A 20,923-nucleotide genomic window follows, 5' to 3' on the forward strand; every position below is an offset into this window, starting at 1 on the left:
GACGCAGAGAGATTGAGGAGGGAGGACAGAGGTATCGGAGACAGAGGAAAGACGACAGAAACTGGAGAGCTACTGAAAAGGCACAATGCAGAGGACTGATTGTAAATTGAACATAAGGGAGATGACTGGGTTTCAGGCTCATTCAACCTGACAAAGCGATCGCCCATCTTACCTGTATTGTGGGTTGTTTTTTTTCTTTTTCCTTAGATCTTTCTCTTCATAACTTTTTTTTTTCTTATTTTTACTTTTAAAAATTTTCTCTAAGTTTCCTTTCAGTCTCTCATAGAACATTATCAAACAATAGCTAAACTTGAAAACAAAATATTGTTTATTGTGTAATGAAAACAGTAGCCACAGGAAAGAATTTTTTAATGGACGTTTTATTCACTAATCAGAGAAAATGGCTTCGTTTTCTAACATTCCCCTCTACATTGAGTTAACTTTTCCACAGTTAGTATCCCACTATGTGAATCGCTGTTCCAAGTAAATGGATAATATAAAAACATTTTCTGAAACACCCAGAGGATCAGCTTCATCGATCCATTCCAAAGTTTAGTCAAAATGTGAATAGTTTTCTCTTTTTTTTTCTTTTTTAGTGTATTGAAATCAAAAGAGATCTCCAAATACAAAATTATTGAGATGAAATTGGAAAAGAAAATTTGCATAATTACCATTGAAAACAGATGTCTTTTACCTGATTTAAACTCTGAAAAAAATGCATAATTATGTAATGACTTGAGAAATCTTATTTTTACTCAGAATCTATTCCCCAATGAACCAGAAGAATAGCATTTATGTTTGAGTATGTTGGTATCATTATTAAAATTTATCAACTAACTAGTGCCCCAATATGAGACAAGTACAAGTCGTGGAGGACACTAACTTTGTCATAGATATTTAGTTAATGGAAAGTAAATCAGATGTTCATAGTGATACCTGTATTGGCCTATCCGGTGACTGTTCGTTTTGCTTCCTAGTAAATACACAACGACCTACTTTTGTGTTTCCCTGTCATTCCAACAGGCTTGGTAGTAATGATAGAATTGGGGATTGCGAAAATGTTAAGTAAATAAGAAGAGTAAGTTTTCTAACAGTAGGTTGGGCTTTTGTTGTTTTAGATCCTAAAAATGGTCCTACCCTTCAAGAGAAACTGAAGTCTCTCAAAGCTGCACTGATTGCCCTTTATCTCCTTGTGTTTGTAGTTCTCGTGCCTATCATCGGGATAATGGCAGGTACAGTATTCTAGAGTTTTGCAACTCAACAACGCATCTAGTTCTTGTAGAAACAAAAGAAAGCATTCAGTCTTTCACATGTGGGAGATTCATAAGGGAAACATCATATGACAAAGTATTCCTCAAATTCATAAATAAAAAGATTCTTCAAAGTTATTAAGTAAAAAATATGAAATAGAGAATGGAAGGTGAAGGTAAAATATAGATATGTAGAAAGGCGATGGGATGGATTAGACAGTTTCAAAAAATAGGTTATCCTCTGGAGTTTTATGCACTTCAAGCGGTGGGGGCACACATTTTATGATCAGTATTTCAGGTGCCAAGGTGAAGATATAAACAGGATCGTTTACATGAACAGTGCCTAGAACAAAACAAAACAACAACAAAACAAGCCAGTTCGAGAAAAAGCTCTTTTGTTCATAGCATTGGGAGGAGAAAGAAATATTCCTATAAGTCTTCAAAGGGAGTAGAGCTTGTAAAATAATGGTCTACGCTTCAGTAAAATCTTTGTGGTTTATGTGGTCACATGTTTCATAAGGCTATTATTTTAAATATTTCTAAAAATAACCTGATAGCATCCCTCAAACTACTTAGGAAGAATATTTTATAGGCACATGTTTCTTTGGCAAGTCTGACTTGAGTTGGGGATGGATTTGAGGGTTTCCACAGGGGTGGGTGGCCCACTTATAACTGAGTCAGATCCGTAAAAATGACTCCCCTTGGTAGCCTTTTTGGTGGATTTGATTGGCATTTGAACTTCTGTGCCTTGTGGCTGTCCTCATCTCTATGACTGGCAAAATGTCTGGATGTAGGCTCTAACAAGCGAGGGGTAAGGTACATTTTTATGTGCATACTACTCAGCTTAACAAGAAAGTGCTCCTAACACAAGGCCAAACCTTCTTGGCTAAGGGGTAACCTAAAGGAATATTCTAGGACAGAGCCAAAATTTGCTAAGAAATGATGATAAAACCACAACGGTTGTGACAGTAGCTGTCATTTGGGGGCATTTACTACATTCAGCGCACAGATTATCTTAATACACCTTTACAATTATCCTTGAGCAGACATACCATTATCCTTATTATCCACAGAAGGAAACTGAGACTGTTGAGTAGTAGAACTGGAGTTCTTATCCATGATTCTTGACTCCTAACCTCTTATGGTCTACTATCTCCCAGTATAATTAAATTTTTAGAACAAAATGTGTCTGGCCAATTAAACACACACACACACACACACACACACACACACACACACAAATAGAACAGTCTCCATAATTTTAGCTGAGAAAATATTTCCACAGGTAAAAATTAATTAATTCCTATTTTGGCCATTAAAAACAAATAAAAACAAAAAACAACCACAAGAAACTAAACTGACCAATCAAGCCAACCACAGCCATCTACATAAAAGGACCTAATATAGTACGTCTGTCATTAAACAACTGACTTCCTGATGAATTTAGATAATCTGTATGTTGATCATGTATATGCTTGTTCACTCAAAATGCACAATTGAAAGGTGCTTCATTGCTTGGAATAATTAGCTATAAGCCAGTTAGAATTTGGGTAAATTTCATCACTTTTATACAAACCATGGCCTGCAGAGTCAACGGCAGGTAGTGCAACTTCTGCCTAACAGGCATGTGCAGAATGGATCCATGAAGTCTGGAGATAATTCAGTATTCTAACCAAGTTCAAAATCTTTGGGCGGTTCGAAAATACTACCAAGTTTCCACATGCATTGTTGGGTTGAAATGACTGGTCTAAAGTACTTTTGTTTCCTAAAACTAAGCAGGCACTTGTAGGATTGACAAGAAGTTAAAAATGTTCAAATCTCCTATGTTCACATTAGCATTCAAATTCACCAGAATTTGGACTAGATGTCACTATTTCTATCATACTTGAATAAACAATTGACAATCCATTTTCAACTTAAGTTACCGATCAGAATATTTTCCGAAAAATAAAAAACACCCAAATGTAATACAGATCTCTACTTGAGACAGAATAATTACAAATAAGGGCAAAATATATTCCTAAAAGATAAAAATTACTCTGTTTTTGGCAAACAGGAATTGATGGATGAAATAAGATGTTGTGCATAAAAACTCTTTTCAAATTGAAAATGTCTTACACAGTGGAAGATACTTTTAATGATGAAGTCTACTCCATATGCTGTCATCTCTTAATGAAACAACTGGATCCTTGTCCTAGTACAACGAAATAATATCTCTGGACAATAAAATACAATCTAGGATTAATGTATACATAATTGTTGCTGAAATACTGAAGATTCTTTAGTTCATAATAATACAAATTTTTGGCAGGAGAAGATATTAGCGACATGAAGGAGTAAATGTGATCTGTGAAATCAAATATCACTCTCTCCCTGGGGGTTTGCATAAGCCATAAAAGTTTGTCTCCTTTCAAATGTGAAACAGAAAAGTCACAAAATGCCATCTCCCCAGTGATAATGAAAGAAATGAACATTTGAAAATCTGAACTCTGACGTTCTTTACCTAGATTTATGATACAGAGTTAAACAGTTTTTTGAGAAGTTAGTTTGAAATTAGTTTTTATACAGGATTTGGGAAAACAAGCAGTGTTGTGTTTGTAAATCTGTAAGCGAAATGTAGCCTTTATTGTCAACTGTATGTAGAGCTCAATGTCAGATAGAAACCCTTGATCACATGATACTCTGTCAGCTCAAGTCTTCCCTTTCCGTACTGGGGGAAAGATTTGCTCTCTCCATATGAATTAGAAGTCATTTTCAGTGAGCGAAGAATTCCATGGTTGAGCATTAGATCACTACGCTGAGTAAAATAAAGTGCAGAAAGTACAATGCTCATTGCAACGCCCCACCTTCCCCCCTGCCATGTTTTAATATTAAACGATATTAATTCCCCCATCGATACTTTCAGTATTGTACATACAGATACATAAGTCACAGATTTGGAATCAAAAATATTAATAACAGAAAAGCTCAAAGTTAACAAATGCTTGTTGTATGCCCGGAAGTAGTGTAAGTACTTCACCTCCATTAGCTCATTTAATTACGTGAACTCTGACTGGTCGTATCCTGTCACACAGCTAGTAAAATAGAAGCATTGACAGAGGATCTTGTCCAAGATCACAGATTAAAAAGAAAAGAGCAAGAGTTGCTAACCCAGGCCATTCTACTCCAGAAACTGGATTCTTAGCTGCTACCTAAAAAAGCAATAATCATCGTGAAATGAAAATTTTTAAGGGACATCTTTGAAATAGTTTTGTAAGAATTGTTAGTGTGAGTCTCTATTACAGTCAAAATCCATTCCCGGTATGATCCTCCCGGAGTTGCTCAGACAATGCTTTATACGTAGCAGGTGCTTCATAAATAAACCAGAGAATTAAATGTATGAATGAGGCTGTCGGTCCAGAGCGTGCTCCCCACACTTAATGTAATAAATGCGATGAGATCCAACTAAAAAATACACTTTTTGTCCACTTTCTTGATAAATTAAGTATAAAATAACACACACTCTGGGATCTTGTCAAAATGTAGTGTGAGAGTTCATTCAAATAAGCTAATTTTGAAGAGAGCATAATGAGGAAAATATAATGTGCTTTTTAAAATTGGGATTGGGGCACTTGAGTAGCTCAGTGGGTTTAGCGTCTGACTCTTAATTTTAGCTCAGGTTGATCCCAGGGTTGTGGGATCGAGCCTGGTGTTGGGCTGCACACTAAGCATGGAGCGTGCTTAATTAAGATTTTCTGTCTCCCTCTGCCCCTGTCCCCACTTGTGCGCACACGCTCCAAGTATATGTATATATGTATATGTATACACACACACACACATATATATGTATATATATATAGTTTTTAGAATTCTATATAATACTTCTAAAAACTAACTTGGGATTTAATTGCATATATAGTTTCATGCTTATTCCTCATATGATAATAGTTACAATAACAAACATTATCAAACAGCTTTTTTTTTTTAATTTTTTTTTTTAACGTTTATTTATTTTTGAGACAGAGAGAGACAGAGCATGAACAGGGGAGGGGCAGAGAGAGAGGGAGACACAGAATCTGAAGCAGGCTCCGGGCTCTGAGCTGTCAGCACAGAGCCCGACGCGGGGCTCAAACTCACGGACCGCGAGATCGTGACCTGAGCTGAAGTCGGCCACTTAACCGACTGAGCCACCCAGGCGCCCCTGTCAAACAGCTTCTTTAAAGCTAGTGAAGACAGTCTCTAAGATCATATCTTTCATGGATAAGGCACTTTAATTTGAATAGAATTTTCATAGAGGCCATTTATATGCTATGAGATTTACATGCCTTATCTCACCCATCCTCCATACCACTTAGAAGTAGTTACTACTTTTCAATCTTTGGGGAACTTAAGCAAGAAGATAACTTTCCCAGAGTGCCTAAGCTAGTCATTGAGAAAAGGAGCTAGATTCTAGAATCAGGCAGCTTGTTCCTGGGTAAATACCAGCCTCTCATTTGTTTAAGTACCCTTGAGCTTGGAGTGGAAATAATGATCTTTTATATGTTATCTCACTGAATTCTCAAAAATCTATAAGGCTGATCATATTGCCATATCATTTTTATTAAAAAAACTGGCAAAAAAAAAAAAAACAAAAAACAAAGGGGGGGGCACCTGGGTGGCTCAGTCGGTTAAGTGTCTGACTTCCGCTCCAGTCATGATCTCACGGTCCGTGAGTTCGAGCCTTGCATCGGGCTCTGTGCTGACAGCTCAGAGCCTGGAGCCTGTTTCAGATTCTGTGTCTCTCTCTCTCTCTCTGACCCCCCCCCCCCCCGTTCATGCTCTGTCTCTCTCTGTCTCAAAAATAAATAAACGTTAAAAAAAGTTTAAAAAAAACAACTGCATGTCACGTATAGCTATTTATGTAGATCTATTTTTAAACTATATGAAGTTACTCTTTTTATTGCTCAGTAATGGCCAAATATGAAAAATAAAATGTATTCCAAATAACACAAAAGACTGATAGACATGTACATAAAATAATATAGATAGATACAGAGGGAGATAGGGAAAAAATCTCACTGGCAGGGATCAAATGATACTTAACATTTTCTTTATTAGGTATAATTTTGTATTATTTTTGTCTGCAAAGCTAACGTTTATGCTTTTCATTATTTGAAACTATAAACATAGTGCTCTAGATCCTTTCAGAAGGACAGTTAGCTTATTTAGAGAACATATGCCAATTTGGAAATCCCTATCAGCGGCTCTGTATATCCCCCAAATACCATTTAGTAGATTCTTTTTTTTTTTTTCTTTTTCAGGAAATGATTACTTAAAAGATTGTTTGTCAAAGCATTGGATCTCTTAGTAAAAACAGAATAAATGAAGTGTGGGGGGGCGTTGTTAAATAAATCTGGGAGTCCATTCAGAGAATATGGCGTAGGTATTAAAATTATGTTTGTAATAATTGTATACTAGTGAAAAAAGACAGATTTGGTATACACACACCAAAATGTTAGCATTTAATTGAGGATGATGAGATTAGTGGTCGATTATTCTTCTTCATTACCTGTCTTTAAAATTTTTTCTGTCATGAGTATATATTTTATCATAGGTAAAGGGGAATCTTAAAAGAACAACATTTTTTAAAGTGAAAAAAATTATTTGCCCAATTTCCTGTTCCACCAATAATAAATGAGGCCTGTATAAACTGAAAATGACAATTCTCTGCCCGCTTAAGCGACTGGATGAGGAAGATGAGCCAAAAATTTGTTCATACAGTGGTTAACACTGATACTTCTAGTTTTACTATATAGTGTTTTTGTCACATCATTTATCTTAGTAACAGCTAATGTATTCAACATACTTGCTTCCGACATTGTGTTAAGCATTATCTCATTTTATCCTAACATACCTTGAGGAATAGGATACAATGCACTTCACAATCTGTAGAATTTACTCCCACTGTCAAAGCCAAATGCGGTGGCTCAGAAGATGCATAGAAGCAGCAATTCAGAAAGAATGACTTGATCCTGGAATAAATTCTAAAGTAAAGTGGGAGAAGGAGAGTGTCTTCCTCTCAGCGATAGGTGTAGTGTGGTTCACACATTGTGTATTTAAAATAAACACCTGGTTTAGTTTGGATGGCTTTTGGAATGTTACAGTGGATTGGAACGATATGGAATGGAATGGTGTGTGCATTTAAGGCTACTGGTCATGACTTTGCGTATTTTTCCTTAAATATACAGCACAAGTCCTGAAGTGGGAAATGAAGAATTGCACAGTTGGTTCAATTAATGCAAACGATATGTCTCAAAGTCTCGCAGGAAAAGCAAATGACAGTGAAGAAGAAATGAGATTTCGAGAAGCTGTAATGGAACAAATGAACAACATGGAGAAGAGAATCCAATTTATTTCAGATACAGAAGCCAATCTCATAGATTCAGAGCATTTCCAAAATTTTAGTCTGGTGACTGATCAAAGATTCAATGATGTTCTTCTCCAGCTGAGCACCTTGGTTTCCTCAGTTCAGGGACATGGAAACGCAATAGATGAAATCTCCAAGTCATTAATCAGTCTGAATATCACATTGCTTGATTTGCAGCTCAATATTCAAACACTGAATGGCAAAGTCCAAGAGAATACATTTAAACATCAAGAGGTAAGAGTTTTTGTATTAGAAGGTCACATGCCAGCACTGAATCCATCTAGATTCTATCTCCTCAGTTCAAGAAAACACAATATGTAAGCCCTGTTTCAACGTCATCTGACTTACCCTGATTCCTCTGGTAATCCTACCAGAAGATTTTACGTGAATTTACGTAGTGTCTTCTCCAGATTCCCAACAGAGGGTGATTTTTTTCCATTGGATATAGACTCTCTTAAGGTATTTTAATTTGATAAATCCTGTTATACTATCTCTTGAGACTGTCTAAGCCAATTATAATTTTTAGGTGATCTTTGTAGCTACTCTGTATTTGTGAGTTTTACAACAGACCCAGATTTCTTCATCATCAAAGAAATGGAAACATCATAGATACATACAACATCTAAATTTAAAATAGTCTATTTTGTCATTCCCAAGAAGTATACATACGTTTTAATGTGTAAAGATAACTATAATTAGAGTTGAATTTGGAATGATAGATACAACATCTTATTTTTATCGTAGGATCAAAGACACAGGATAAGAGAGCAAGACGTGTTTAGATAGACCAGCTTGTCAGCAAAAGCTTTTATGCAAAGAGCCAGATGTAAACATTTTAGCCTTTGGGGACTCTAAGGTCTCTTTTCAACTACTTCACAAAAACAGACTTTGACCCTTGGCTTGTAGTTTTCTCACCTCTTCTATGGACTATTGTGTGGCCAACCTGCTGGATTACTTTGTACTGATGAGAAAGAAATTAACCAAGCCCCTTATTTCAAATTGTGGGGGGGTTTGTTGTGAAATAATTATAATTGCTCCATCCCATGAAAAATAAGTAGACGACTAAAATTTAACTACTCATGTGAAAAAATGATCTTTACATCACAAAATATCTAGGGCCTAAGAACATAATTAACGTGAAGCCTATCAAATTTCTACCCTTAGCGAAGCAATGTTGGCATCTTGGTAGTAGATTTTATTTGAATAGAACCCTTTTTGATTAGTGAAGTTGTTTTCTGTATAGATACAGTATTAGCTGTAGTGATTTTTTAAAAAATGGATTATCACTTACAGAGCATCAGTAAGCCTCTAAAGTTGTAACATTAAATGAAGATCAACTAAAATATTGACTAGAGCATAGATGAAACAGTTTAAGGAAAAATAGCCTACATATTTATTTGCCAGGTACAATCACTCAGAACTTTTGAATTTCACATGATCCTGATCTTAAGGTGTCAGAAGACAATGGCATGGCTATATAATTAGGAGGGCTTTGTTGGTAAACCTCATGCCAACACCAGCCTTGATACTCTGTTTCTATTCCGTATCATCTCTTCCCAAATCTCACTGTGTTTCCCACACTGTTAATAAGTATGTAAGGATATCAGCCACTTTGAAATATCATTGACTTGGGATACAAAGGGGTAGAGATTCACTAAGAAGCAGCTGTCTACAGCGTAGATGAGTATGGGAGACGGATAAGTAAAATTTCAATGGTAAGAGTAATAACTGATTAACTTGGGGGAAAAGAGGAAAGGAGAAGGTATATTACTTTATGTAAAAACAGAAGAGCAGTGAGGTAGGCCCCCATATTCAGTAGAGACTGTAGAATATCTATGAATTCACATCAAGAGTGGAAACCAAATTGGAAACCATATGGAAGACAGTAAAAATCCTGAGCTTGTTTAAAGTGATAATCACTGGAAGTGATCAAAATGTGATGATCAGTGAACTGTTTGGGTTTGGATAGATTGCACTTATGTTTTGGACTGGGTCCCATCATTAGAAACGAAGGTACAAGGGAATGGAGGGACTTCCAAAGCTGTTTATTTTTTTAAGGCAGTAATCACTTGTAGAGATTTAGAAACTAGGTCACTACGAGCGTGTGTGTGCACACGTGTGCTCACGGAAAACAATATTTGGCCTCTTATCCCGTGGCTTAAACACTTTTACCATCTTTGAATCTTTAACCTAATTCAGGAATAAGTAAATTAAATGAATGCCCAAATCAGTAAATGTTGTTTGAGAGAAAGGCTTCCAAAAAAAAAGCGATACCAGCATGATGCCTATCAAGGACAGACCAAACATCAATTTGAGGGAAAAAAAGAACACCGGCACAAAATAAGAGAGGTGGGAATTCATCATGTCCATTGTTCATAGAAAGGGCTGTAAGACTGCAAAATTAAATGCCAGTTTCCAGCAGGGCCACTGGTGGTAGAGTCTGGAAGGTGTGTGTGGCCGCTGAATAGGCTTCTTTAAAAAAAATAAAATGCACTTTCCGTCTTCCCCCTAGAAACAATTGCAAGTGAAATCTGGCTAATATGAGCACCATATGCAGTTTTCAGAAAAGGGAATAAAAAACAAAAAAAACCAACTTCGGCTTTGTGTGTGAAGAACGTGGGCAAGGAGTAACTTTTTGGTAGCAAAATCAGCTGCCAGTCCCCTGACCTCTGCTCCACGGGCGTCTTTAACTACCTAACCAGCCTACAGCAATCTGTAGGCACCCAGATTAAGCTGGGCATGTTTTTATGTTGCTATGCTTTATGAACGTCCTTGTTCACTATTCTACTTTTATACATATTTTTCCAAATTTTATTTCTTTTATTTTACTATCGAAGCATGGTTGACATACAATACTGTACAAGTTTCCGGTGTAGAGCAGAGTGATTTGACAACTCTATACGGTACTCAGTACTCACCATGAGAATGTAGTCACTGTCGGTCCCCATACATCATCACAGTGTTATTGACTATATTCCCTGTGCTGTACTTTTCATTATCATGACATACCATATTGCATGGGAAATGCCAAATAGTCAAGGAAGGAGGACACAGAGGGTAGAGATAACAAAGAATAGGGTTTTGGATGGGGGAAGGCAGAGTTAGAGCGGTACAATTTGATAAGCTTCTCTGCTTGAGTATAGTGCCACTGAAGAGACAAATCTAGATATCTGTTCATTTATCTCAAAGGCTTTACACCCGGACTGCCTTGACCCCCTCACCTCAACTTGTCAAGTCAAGGCAAGTGTAATTTTCTCTTTGTACTAGGATTACAGAGCAGTGTGTCCCTGGTTGATTTCTATATGCCAGTGGGAAATAAGAATACATCAGCAGTTAAGTAGAGATTTCCTTAGAAAAGTGTAGAGCATACCATGAAGACAGAGGATGCGACCAAATTAGAATGGAGAGACAGAAAATGTAGCCAGAATGGAAGAGAAAGGTTGCCGCATCAGAAACAAGGCCCAACACCCAAAGGAAAACCAAGCCAATGTCTTGAAAGGAGAAGTAATAAACATTGTGAAAAACTTTATGACTATATATTTAACCTCATCATAATTCAAAAACCAAATAAATAGAATGATGTATTATGTATTGACTCTTAACTCTGCAAACCTAAATACGTTGAAGGTACCCAGCATATTTGGGTGCAAAAGTAGACACTGATATATGATGAATAAGGTTTAAAAAATAGTGCCATATATTTGGGGACACTGTGGCAGTATTGAACAAAAAGCTTAACATTTAGACCCTCTGATCAGACCTACTTTCAAGCAGCTGTCCTATAGAAGCACTTGTACAAATATGTTTAATATATATATATATATATATATATATATATATATATATAATTCATTACAGCATTGCTTGAAGAAGTAAAAAGAGAGTATGCAGCTCAAAACTTGATCTCTAGGAATCTTGCATTATGAAAAATATATAAATATAATTCCACTAAATTGTTGAACATAATCTAGTCTCTGAATATTTTAATAGGTAAATATCTTTAATATGTTATTGAGTGAAAAGTGAAAGCATATTCTAAAATGTATGATATCGTCTGTTCACAACCTATGTATACACATATGTATATAAATACAATATATATATATGTACTTGAAAACAAAATGATATCTGAAATACATAAATAATAAACAGTGAAAGTAAGATATTATTAAAATTCTAGTTGGGATTTTACTGAATATTTTTTTAATATATTTAAAAAAAATTTTTTTAATGTGTATTTTTTTTTTAATTTTTTTTTTCTTAACGTTTATTTATTTTTGAGACAGAGAGAGACAGAGCATGAACGGGGGAGGGGCAGAGAGAGAGGGAGACACAGAATCAGAAGCAGGCTCCAGGCTCTGAGCTGTCAGCCCAGAGCCCAACGCGGGGCTCAAACTCATGGACCGTGAGATCGTGACCTGAGCTGAAGTTGGACGCTTAACCGACTGAACCACCCAGGCGCCCCGAATGTGTATTTCTGAGAGAGAGACACCAAGCAGGGAAAGGGCAGAGAGAAAGGGAGGCACAGAATCCAAAGTAGGCTCCAGGCTCCGAGCTGTCAGCACAGAGCCCGACGCGGGGCTCGAACTCATAGACCGCGAGATCATGACCTGAGCTGTAGTCGGCCGTCCAAATGACTGAGCCACACAGGCACCCCGAGATTTTACTGGATATTAAAACCTATCTTGAATGTTCATTATCACTGAGATAATGAAAATCATAAAGTTTTCATTAAACTCATACAAAAATCATATAAGTTTTTGTTTCAAATCACACAAGTTTTTATTTCATTTTCAGCGTTTTGACATGTATACATTTAGGAATCAAAGCATACCTTGGATATATTCAACTAATTTTGTGGGGACATAGGGTGTAAAAATTCAGCCATTCAGTTAAAAGAGGAAATGCTTCAAAGCCAAAAAATTACTGGCTTAGCACAGTTCTCTAATTTCTACATTCTTATTCCATAATGTTCTATAGTATTCTTGTTTAAAAAAAAAAAAAAAACACCTGACTTCCAGGGCTTCTTAAACTTACATATTGATAATTATGTATGTAATAAAAATTGTGGGTGCTTGCTTATGTTTCACAGGACATGAGTAGATTAGAGGAGCGTGTGTACAATGCAACGGCAGAAATTATGTCTATGAAAGAAAAACAAGTGAATTTGGAACAGGAAATAAAAGGAGAAGTGAAACTACTGAATAATATCACTAATGATCTCAGACTGAAAGATTGGGAACACTCTCAGACGTTGAAAAATATCACTTTAATTCAAGGTAAAATATTTTCTCATTCCTCCAGAAAATGACATATTAAATAGTACTGATATGTGCAGAGATTTGGTGTTTGAAATCTTATGGTATAAATTAGTTTTTGAACATATGTTTACTACAAATGTCCAGAGAAAGGAAGTTTGAGATCTCATCGAGACATGGTAAGATATCAGCATCTTGGTATTCTTTAAATGAAAATGTTAAAAAAAAAAAAAAAAAAAAAAAAGTCTTTAAGGTCTAATGAGTCATTATTCAAAATATCCCATATTAATGAAAATGAATACAAGTTTTCTGTAAGGCACCAAATTCTCTTCCTGTCCACATATCAAACCTGTTAATTCTGTTTTTCAAAACTTCCAGATTCTTTTTTACTTCTTACCTGACTGTATTAATTAGAAAGGCTTTTGAACTCGGCAAACTAACAATAAATTTGTCAATTTCTTCTTTCGTTCCTGTTGGTAAACCACAGTAAATTGAATCTTACTGATTTTTAAATTAATATATACATACTATATATTTTTACTCTAAATTTTATTTCTTCTTTAAATATTTTCCCATATTTTACTTTGTGTTAGGTTTGTCTTCTATAAAGAACACTTTTTTTTTATTAAAGATTTTATTTGGGGGACGCCCGGGTACCTCAGTTGGTTAAGCATCTGACTTGAGCTCAGGTCATGATCTTGTGGTTCGTGAGTGTGAGCCCGCCTACACTGGGCTCCCTGCTGTCACCACAGATCCTTGGTCTTCCTCTCTCTCTCTGCCCCTCCCCTGTTTGTGCACACACGCGTAAGTGTGTATGTGCACGCACGTAAGCATGCTCGTTTTCTCTTCCCCTTTCTCAGATAAATAAACTTTAAAAAAAAAAAAAAGATTTTATTTTTAAGTAATCCCTACACCCAAGTGGGGCTGGGATCGAGAGTTGTGCACACTACCCACTGAGCCAGCCAGGAGCCCCAAGAACTCTTAAAAATATGCAATCTAACCTTTCTTTTTTTCACTGTATCTATTTCTAACATCTTATTTTGTGCTGCTTTTGTCCAGTTCTATGGTCCTTTTGCTTTCCTTTCTTGTCTACTTTCAGATTGAGATTTTTCTCAATGAATTTTTCTTTCTGCAAAAGTCACCAAGAAGATTTTGGAGACTTTTTAATCTATTCCTATTTTGTTGATGGTTGTTCTTGAGTTTTATGTTAAAGTTTAAAGTTGATGTATAGCTTCACCTCAACCCTAAAGATCCAAAGAACTTAAAACAATGTATCTGATGACCCCTTTCCCTGGTTTCCTGCTGTTTTTGAGTATAGTTTATTTCTATTTTATCCAGTTTAAAAAGAAAGTTAAGAATTTAGTCAGTATATACATACAATATTTATTAAAATTTGCACATAAGTGGATTAACTTTCCCTTCTTCTAAATGCACTTCAGACATCTCTTCTGGGATCATTTCCCTTCTTCCTAAAGTATATCTTTTGGAGGTTCATTAAGTGAAAGTCCAAATGGTGAGATCTTTGGATTTCATTTTCTCTATTTTGTCCTTGATGTTTAAAATTGTTCTACTACATACGTATACAACAGCTCTTCGGTTATTTCTACCAGTATTTGGAAGACATTTCCCTGGCTTTTTGGCTTTCTTTGCTGTGTTAAAAATGATTGCTCCGAATCTGCTCGTCATTCTTCTTGTCTTTATTACCTGCCGTTTCACTAATTGTGTTTCTTATATTGAGAATTGATTCGTATCACATGTGTTTTACTTCTGTTTGTAAATTTAAGTCAATCACAAGTTCAGGAACGTTTTCAGCATCGGTCTCTTCCAATACTGCTTCTTCACAAACGTCTGTACTCTTTGTTCTGTGATTCTACCTCAATTCATGCTAGGTCCTCTTATTCGAGTCTGTTAAACTCTATTCTATGATTGTAACCCTTTTATTTTATTAGTAATTAACAGAAATCCATGAGGTTTTTATTACATAACACTAGGAAAAAATATTTTCAGTCTAATATACAAGTATTTACAGGGGAAAAAATTAAAGCAAGTCCCAGAAGACTATATAGTGTATAATTTTTGTTTCTAATGCTCATAATTTAGCAAAAGTAAACCATGTGTATTTATAGCTGCATACATATGTAATGAGAATTGGTAGCTTTTCAAGTGCAGGAAAGTGGGAACCACAAAATTCAAGTTAAAGTTTAGGTCTGGAAAGAAACAAGATGAATGTGATTGGGAAGCACCCAAATAGATACCTGTTTCTTGATTTGTGACGTTGCAGGAGTGTTCTCTTTATTATTGTGCTTTATAGCTGACTTATATAGAACACGTTGCTTCCATTCTTTAATTATTACTTTAGAAAAGCTGATAAAGAAAAGTTTGAATGAATCAACATTCCCTCTAACAGTTAGATAACTCCACTTTGGATTTCAAATCAATATCCAAAATTTTATAAATCCAGAACCAAACCCTTGATTCTCGAGCATCCCTCCCCAAACACTCTGCCAGTCTGTTGAGTTCCTGGGCTTATGTGTCAGCTGTGTCATTATCTAACTAGTTACTCACCCCAAGATGTCAGAAGCTGTCTTTGATGTCTTTCTGTGGCTTCCTACGTGTGATCCATGTATGAGTCCTGTTAACTCTTGTTACATACACTATTTCAAATAAAACCACGTCTCACTATCTCCTCTGTCACTATTATAATTCAAGCAACTATATTTGGCTGAGGCACTGCATCAGCTTCCTACTCATTCTCCCTGATTCTACTTTTAATCCATCCTACATAACGTAGAGCAAAAGAGCGGTGTAAGAAATTAGTAGATAGTTTAGTTCTCATGCTGAAACCCTCCAGTATTTTTCCTATCGACTTAGAATGAATCTGAAATCCTCCTTGGTTTCACACCCACCTACTTATCTGCCCTCATTTTCCCACTTCCCCTCTGGTATTCTCTCTGTCTGGCTCGGAAATCTGGAAGAATGAAAGTGCTAAGTCTAAGTTAGCATAGTAACTTACATGGTAAGTAAGTTACATAGTAACTTACAAAGTGTAAGTTCCTGAGGAGGAAGTGCTACTCTCATTTCTTACTGTCCATCATGTACACTCCTGCCTTGTCTCTTGAAACGTTCTCTTAGAACGCTGCTCCTTCTTGGATCCACTCAAGAACACTATTTTAGGGCTGATTTTTTTCCCTCCTCTATTCTCATTTTCCTCCCCCCATCTCTTTATGTCATCATTTGCTTTAGCTTCCTCATAGTACTTACCACTGCGTGAAATTGTTTCATCTGTGCATTTGCTTATTTGTTTAGGATACATCTTCTCTAATAGCTCGTGAGTTTCATGAGGTTGAGTTTCACCTTTCTTGTCTATCTGTCTGTCTCCAGTACCTGTTAGAGCGCTTTCTGTGCAGTGGGCGAGCAATTATATATGTGCTGAATAAATAAGCAAAACTGGCACTTTCTTCTCCTTAAGTCACACTTTGTAATAGCAGTGTCTTGGGTAAACTTTTCTTACCACTGCTCTACCAGACTATTGAAATAGTCTCCCAATCATTTCCTTCCCCAATCTTTCAGACTGTAATTCTATCCGCATTCTTGGTAAAATGCAGTCTTCCTGAAGAGAAAAAACCCTCGATTATAAGCTTCTCTATCACTTCCTCATTCTATGTTTCTCTCTGCAGCACTCAGGATCTTGTCTAATGTGTATTTAACCACTTTTCAGTACCTGATTTCCTCCTTTTCCCTTTGTGATACCAAATACTTCAATTGATTCAATTATGATTCTAACATACCAAGTACTTTTTATATCCTGACTCATGCCTTTGCCTTTGCTTGAAATATCTTCTCTTCCCTTTGTATCTGAAAATATCCTATCTTTCATTCAATGCCCATCTAATATCTGAAGTCTTCTCTAGTTCCATCAGAGTAATACTTCCTGACATTTACATCTTGTTTAATATCGAACATTAGGTATTCTTTCATAAGAGAAATCTTCACATGATAGTCATACCTAAAAGTATCTCACATCGTCTTCTAGTTCACTGTTGCCGCTTCCTGAAAACAATACATCCCTTAAAACCAGGGACTATCTTTTATATTCTCTACCACATATAAGCATAAAACAAATGTTGAATAAATACCCTTGAAATTATAACCCAAGAAAAATGAATTGTCCACGTTAATGAGTGCTTTATCACTTGCTGGTTGTAGGATTTGCCATCTTTGGGTCCCTCCTCTTAATATCAACACCTGCTATGTAATCATGAAGATAAAAGAGACAAAGATATTTTAACATATTTATCAAGTAATTACAGTCATTAGCGTCTTAAGGACTAAGTGGAATTTCATCATTGAAATCATGAAGTAGAGTTTGGTAGGGAGCGAGGCATAGCATGATTTAAAGAATCAAAGTCAGTGAACATTCAAGGAGAGGAGTTAAGAGAAATAAACTACAATATGGCTCAGTGGTGAGAAGAGAGAATGTGATGTTTATTTGAAATGAGATTTTAGACAAATGTTCCTTGGAGGATCTAAAATCATACATATATTCATACATGTATATATTCATATCAAGGAAGAAGAATAAACAATTGGTAGAATTTAAACTTGGATATTTGTACACCTAGTTACCGTGATTTTAAAAAACTGGTGTGTTTTTCACCATGAGGTAAAAGAAAAATTCATCCCAGAAAAAAAGTGGGAAAACAGAGCCAAAAGTGAAGTCAATTAAACACGGAATAGTGTAGCCTAGAATGTCAGGAAAGAAGTGGTCTAGTTCTGTTTTTACCCGACTAGCCTTTAAAACCTTGGACAATTTACTCTCTCTGACCTCTCTATACGTATGTTTGACTAAGAAACCTCTAAGTCCTCTTCCAGATTAAAGATATCTAAGTCAATGAGCATGAAAACTAAAAAAAAAAAGAGAGAGAGAGAGAGAGAGAGGCAGGTTTAAGAACCAATAACCAAGAAGATTTGGCAGATTTTTATGATGATCTAAACAGAAGGCAAGATTAAGACTGAAGTAGAAAATATATGATCATAATGAATAGGACACGGAGAAGCATAGCTCTGGAAATTTAGGCAGACATTATTAGTTCTTTGGTATCATCTGAGGATTTTAAATGATATGATATGCCTGGGTTTGCTTTTCCAGTGAACTGTATAATTTTGATCTCTGGTATTTATGGTTACTGAGTATTCTAAATCAGTTCTTTTTTGTGGCTATCTAGAAATCTTAGTTTTCGTTTAAAAAAAATCATAGGGAGGGAGGTAAGTAATGGATTTTGTATGTGTGTTTTATAGAGGGAATTGTCCATGGCAAATTATCGCTGCAGTGTTTATGAATTATCCCTGTAACTCTGGAGTTAGGAGGCATTAAATTTGAAGAAAAATAGTGTGAATTCTTATATGGCTTCTTGAACTAGAGCAAATCAGACATTTTGGGCAATATTAATCTAGTCTTGACATCGGTTAGCAAGGGAGCTGACAGGTAGCATTATGTCCATTTATTGATGTACAGAGGTGGTTATTGATGTGATTATGGAATAGAATTTTGAGAGACTAATAATTCAGAACAAAGAAGGCAACTGCAAAGAAACTAAGTCTCCTGACTTTAAGTTCTTCGTTCTTTTTTCCATAACATGGCGGAATAGATAGCTGTATTTCTGTATAGTTGATGGAGATAGTATTTTTTTTAAGCTGGAACTTAAGGAAATATGAAGGTGAAATAGACACAATCCATTCCGACCAGATTAAAAAAAAAAAAAAAGTCTAGAATACTCCAGCTGCAGGATGATTAGGATGTGAGCTACAGCAGGGATGGAGAGGAGATACCACTTTTGTAAGGTAGCATGAGAGCATTATATTCACAGTGTTCTTAAAAAGTCTACACACAAAGCTAAGAGAAAACTGGTATATGATCTGTATACTTCTATCCCACCAAAATATGTAAAAGACACTAAAAATATTTATTGAGATACTTCCCACATTTCGGTCTAGGCAGTGCAAGAGATATAACAATGTATAAAAATGAAACATAATAAGTGAGATTATTGTTACATGAAGAATAAAATAACAATAAAAATGTAACATCCCACACACCCAGCTAGAATTCTTTAAGGTTTACTTGGTTTTCTTACTCTGGCATTCAGAAACTTGGTATAGTATTTTATATAAAAATACAGAGAAGGATCTTTGACTCCAAATTATATAAAATAACACAGAGGTGTTTGTTATGATTGGATTAATTCTCCAACATTAGAGCTGTATACAGTTACTCTACACAGTTACCTGCAAAATAAGTGTAAGGATTGTGTTTGTGAAAGAGTTCTATTTCCTACTTGCTGAATAAATGGTGAGCACTTTTTTTTTTTTGCTTTTAAATGTTTATTCTTGAGACAGAGAGAGACAGAGCATGAGCAGGGGAGGGGCAGAGAGAGAGAGAAAGGGAGACACAGAATACAAAGCAGGCTCCAGCTTCTGTGTTTCAAACTCTTGGACCACAAGATCATGACCTGAGCCAAAGTCATATGCTTAACAAACTGAGCCACCCAGGCGCCCCAAGTGGTGGGCACTCGTAATCACAGAGGCTAAGAGCCTAGATATACTCTATGGGTCCCTTGTTTCTTGTCTCACACATTCCCCTTTTTTCCTGAAATGTCTGTGTCTTACTCTAGAGCTCTAACTACTAAATCAGAATCTTTCCTTGTGCACTTTTTTTTCCTTGAGTACTGTGGATTTGCTTCCTTTCAGTTTGCTCAGCAAAATCTGGGCTGCAGATTGAGTCTTTCCATCCTGCTTGCCTTAACTTTGTCACTGTATAAAGATGACTGAACCACAGCTGTGTTCTTGGTGGTGGACGTATAACCCCTGCTGTTGGGAATGTCTGCCTTCTGCATGGAATGGAAGATGTGTACAGATTGATGTAAAACCGTGACATTTCTTGTGCAACATCAAAATATGTGTGTCCAACATTAAGCCAAAGCTTAGGAGAATTTGTTTACGTGATTATATGGAAAAAAAATGGGCAGGCAAACAAAACAAAACAAAAAGTACAGACACAGGAAATAAATATTCTCTCAAGATGATAGAATTATGGGGGTGCCTGGGTAATTCAGTTGGTTGAGCATCTGATTCGATTTTGGCTCAGGTCATGATCTCGTGGTTTGTAGGATCGAGCCCCACATTGGGCTCTGTGCTGACAGCATGGAACCTGCTTGGGATTCTCTCTTTCCTTTCCCTCTGCTCTTGCTCTCTGTCTCTCAAAATAAATTTCTAAATAAAAAAGATGACAGAATTATGAATTATATTTTTTCTAGGCTTTTATATTTCTTATAATAAGTTGCATTGCTTTTATAACAAAAATGCAATGAAATATTACTGCCCCATGTTGCATTTGAAGAGAAAGGGACATTGTGCCATTGAGAAGAACAATGATGTCTTAAAAACCGGGGAAGGAAGGTTCTAAAATCTAAGTTGGACCTTGAAAAATGGAACAGATCAGAGAAAATGGAGAGAAGCAGGGATGGGACTTCAAACAAAACAAAGAAAATGAATAGAATATACTTTTTCATGAGACAGTCTTTATTTATATGGCCCTCTCCAAATTCTTCAGTTATTTTATTTCCCACCTGAGTAAAACTTGTCAACAAATGCTCTCTAACCAGTGATGCAAAATATAGTTGTGTATCATCCTTGGGCTATGTATTTGGCTGAACAACAGCGATTGAAAATGCCTCTTTTAGTTTTTTAAATAATGTTTTTAAATGTTTGTTTATTTATTTTGAGGGAGAGAGAGAGGGAGAGAGAGAATCCCACGCAAGCTCCACACTCACTACAGAGCCTGACATGGGGCTCAATCTCAGAACCGTGAGACCATGACCTGAGCCGAAATCAAGAGTCGGATACTTAACCAACCAACTGAACCACTCAGCCACCCCAAAATGCCTCTTTTAAAGGATCTGTATTTATTATTCTATGGTATATCCAAGATTGTTTCTTCCTTGAAACAAAGGAAAATTGTAGAGTGTCCTGCA

The 20,923-nt window shown here is 36.0% G+C and overlaps 1 protein-coding gene across 4 annotated transcripts in view; it reads left to right on the forward strand.

The window, feature by feature from the left end:
• Positions 1–20,923, forward strand: part of MSR1 (macrophage scavenger receptor 1) — an 82,363-nt gene that overhangs the window by 13,173 nt on the left and 48,267 nt on the right. For all 4 annotated transcript variants that reach the window (XM_007098960.3, XM_015545162.2, XM_007098961.3 and 1 more), the window contains exons 3-5: positions 1,119–1,232; positions 7,457–7,869; positions 12,728–12,914. In XM_007098960.3, the coding sequence (XP_007099022.1) occupies positions 1,119–1,232; positions 7,457–7,869; positions 12,728–12,914 (714 nt within the window). The remainder of the gene's footprint in view (positions 1–1,118; positions 1,233–7,456; positions 7,870–12,727; positions 12,915–20,923) is intronic.

This window comes from Panthera tigris, chromosome B1 (genome assembly GCF_018350195.1).
Source record: "Panthera tigris isolate Pti1 chromosome B1, P.tigris_Pti1_mat1.1, whole genome shotgun sequence".
NCBI classification, from domain to species: Eukaryota; Metazoa; Chordata; class Mammalia; order Carnivora; family Felidae; genus Panthera; species Panthera tigris.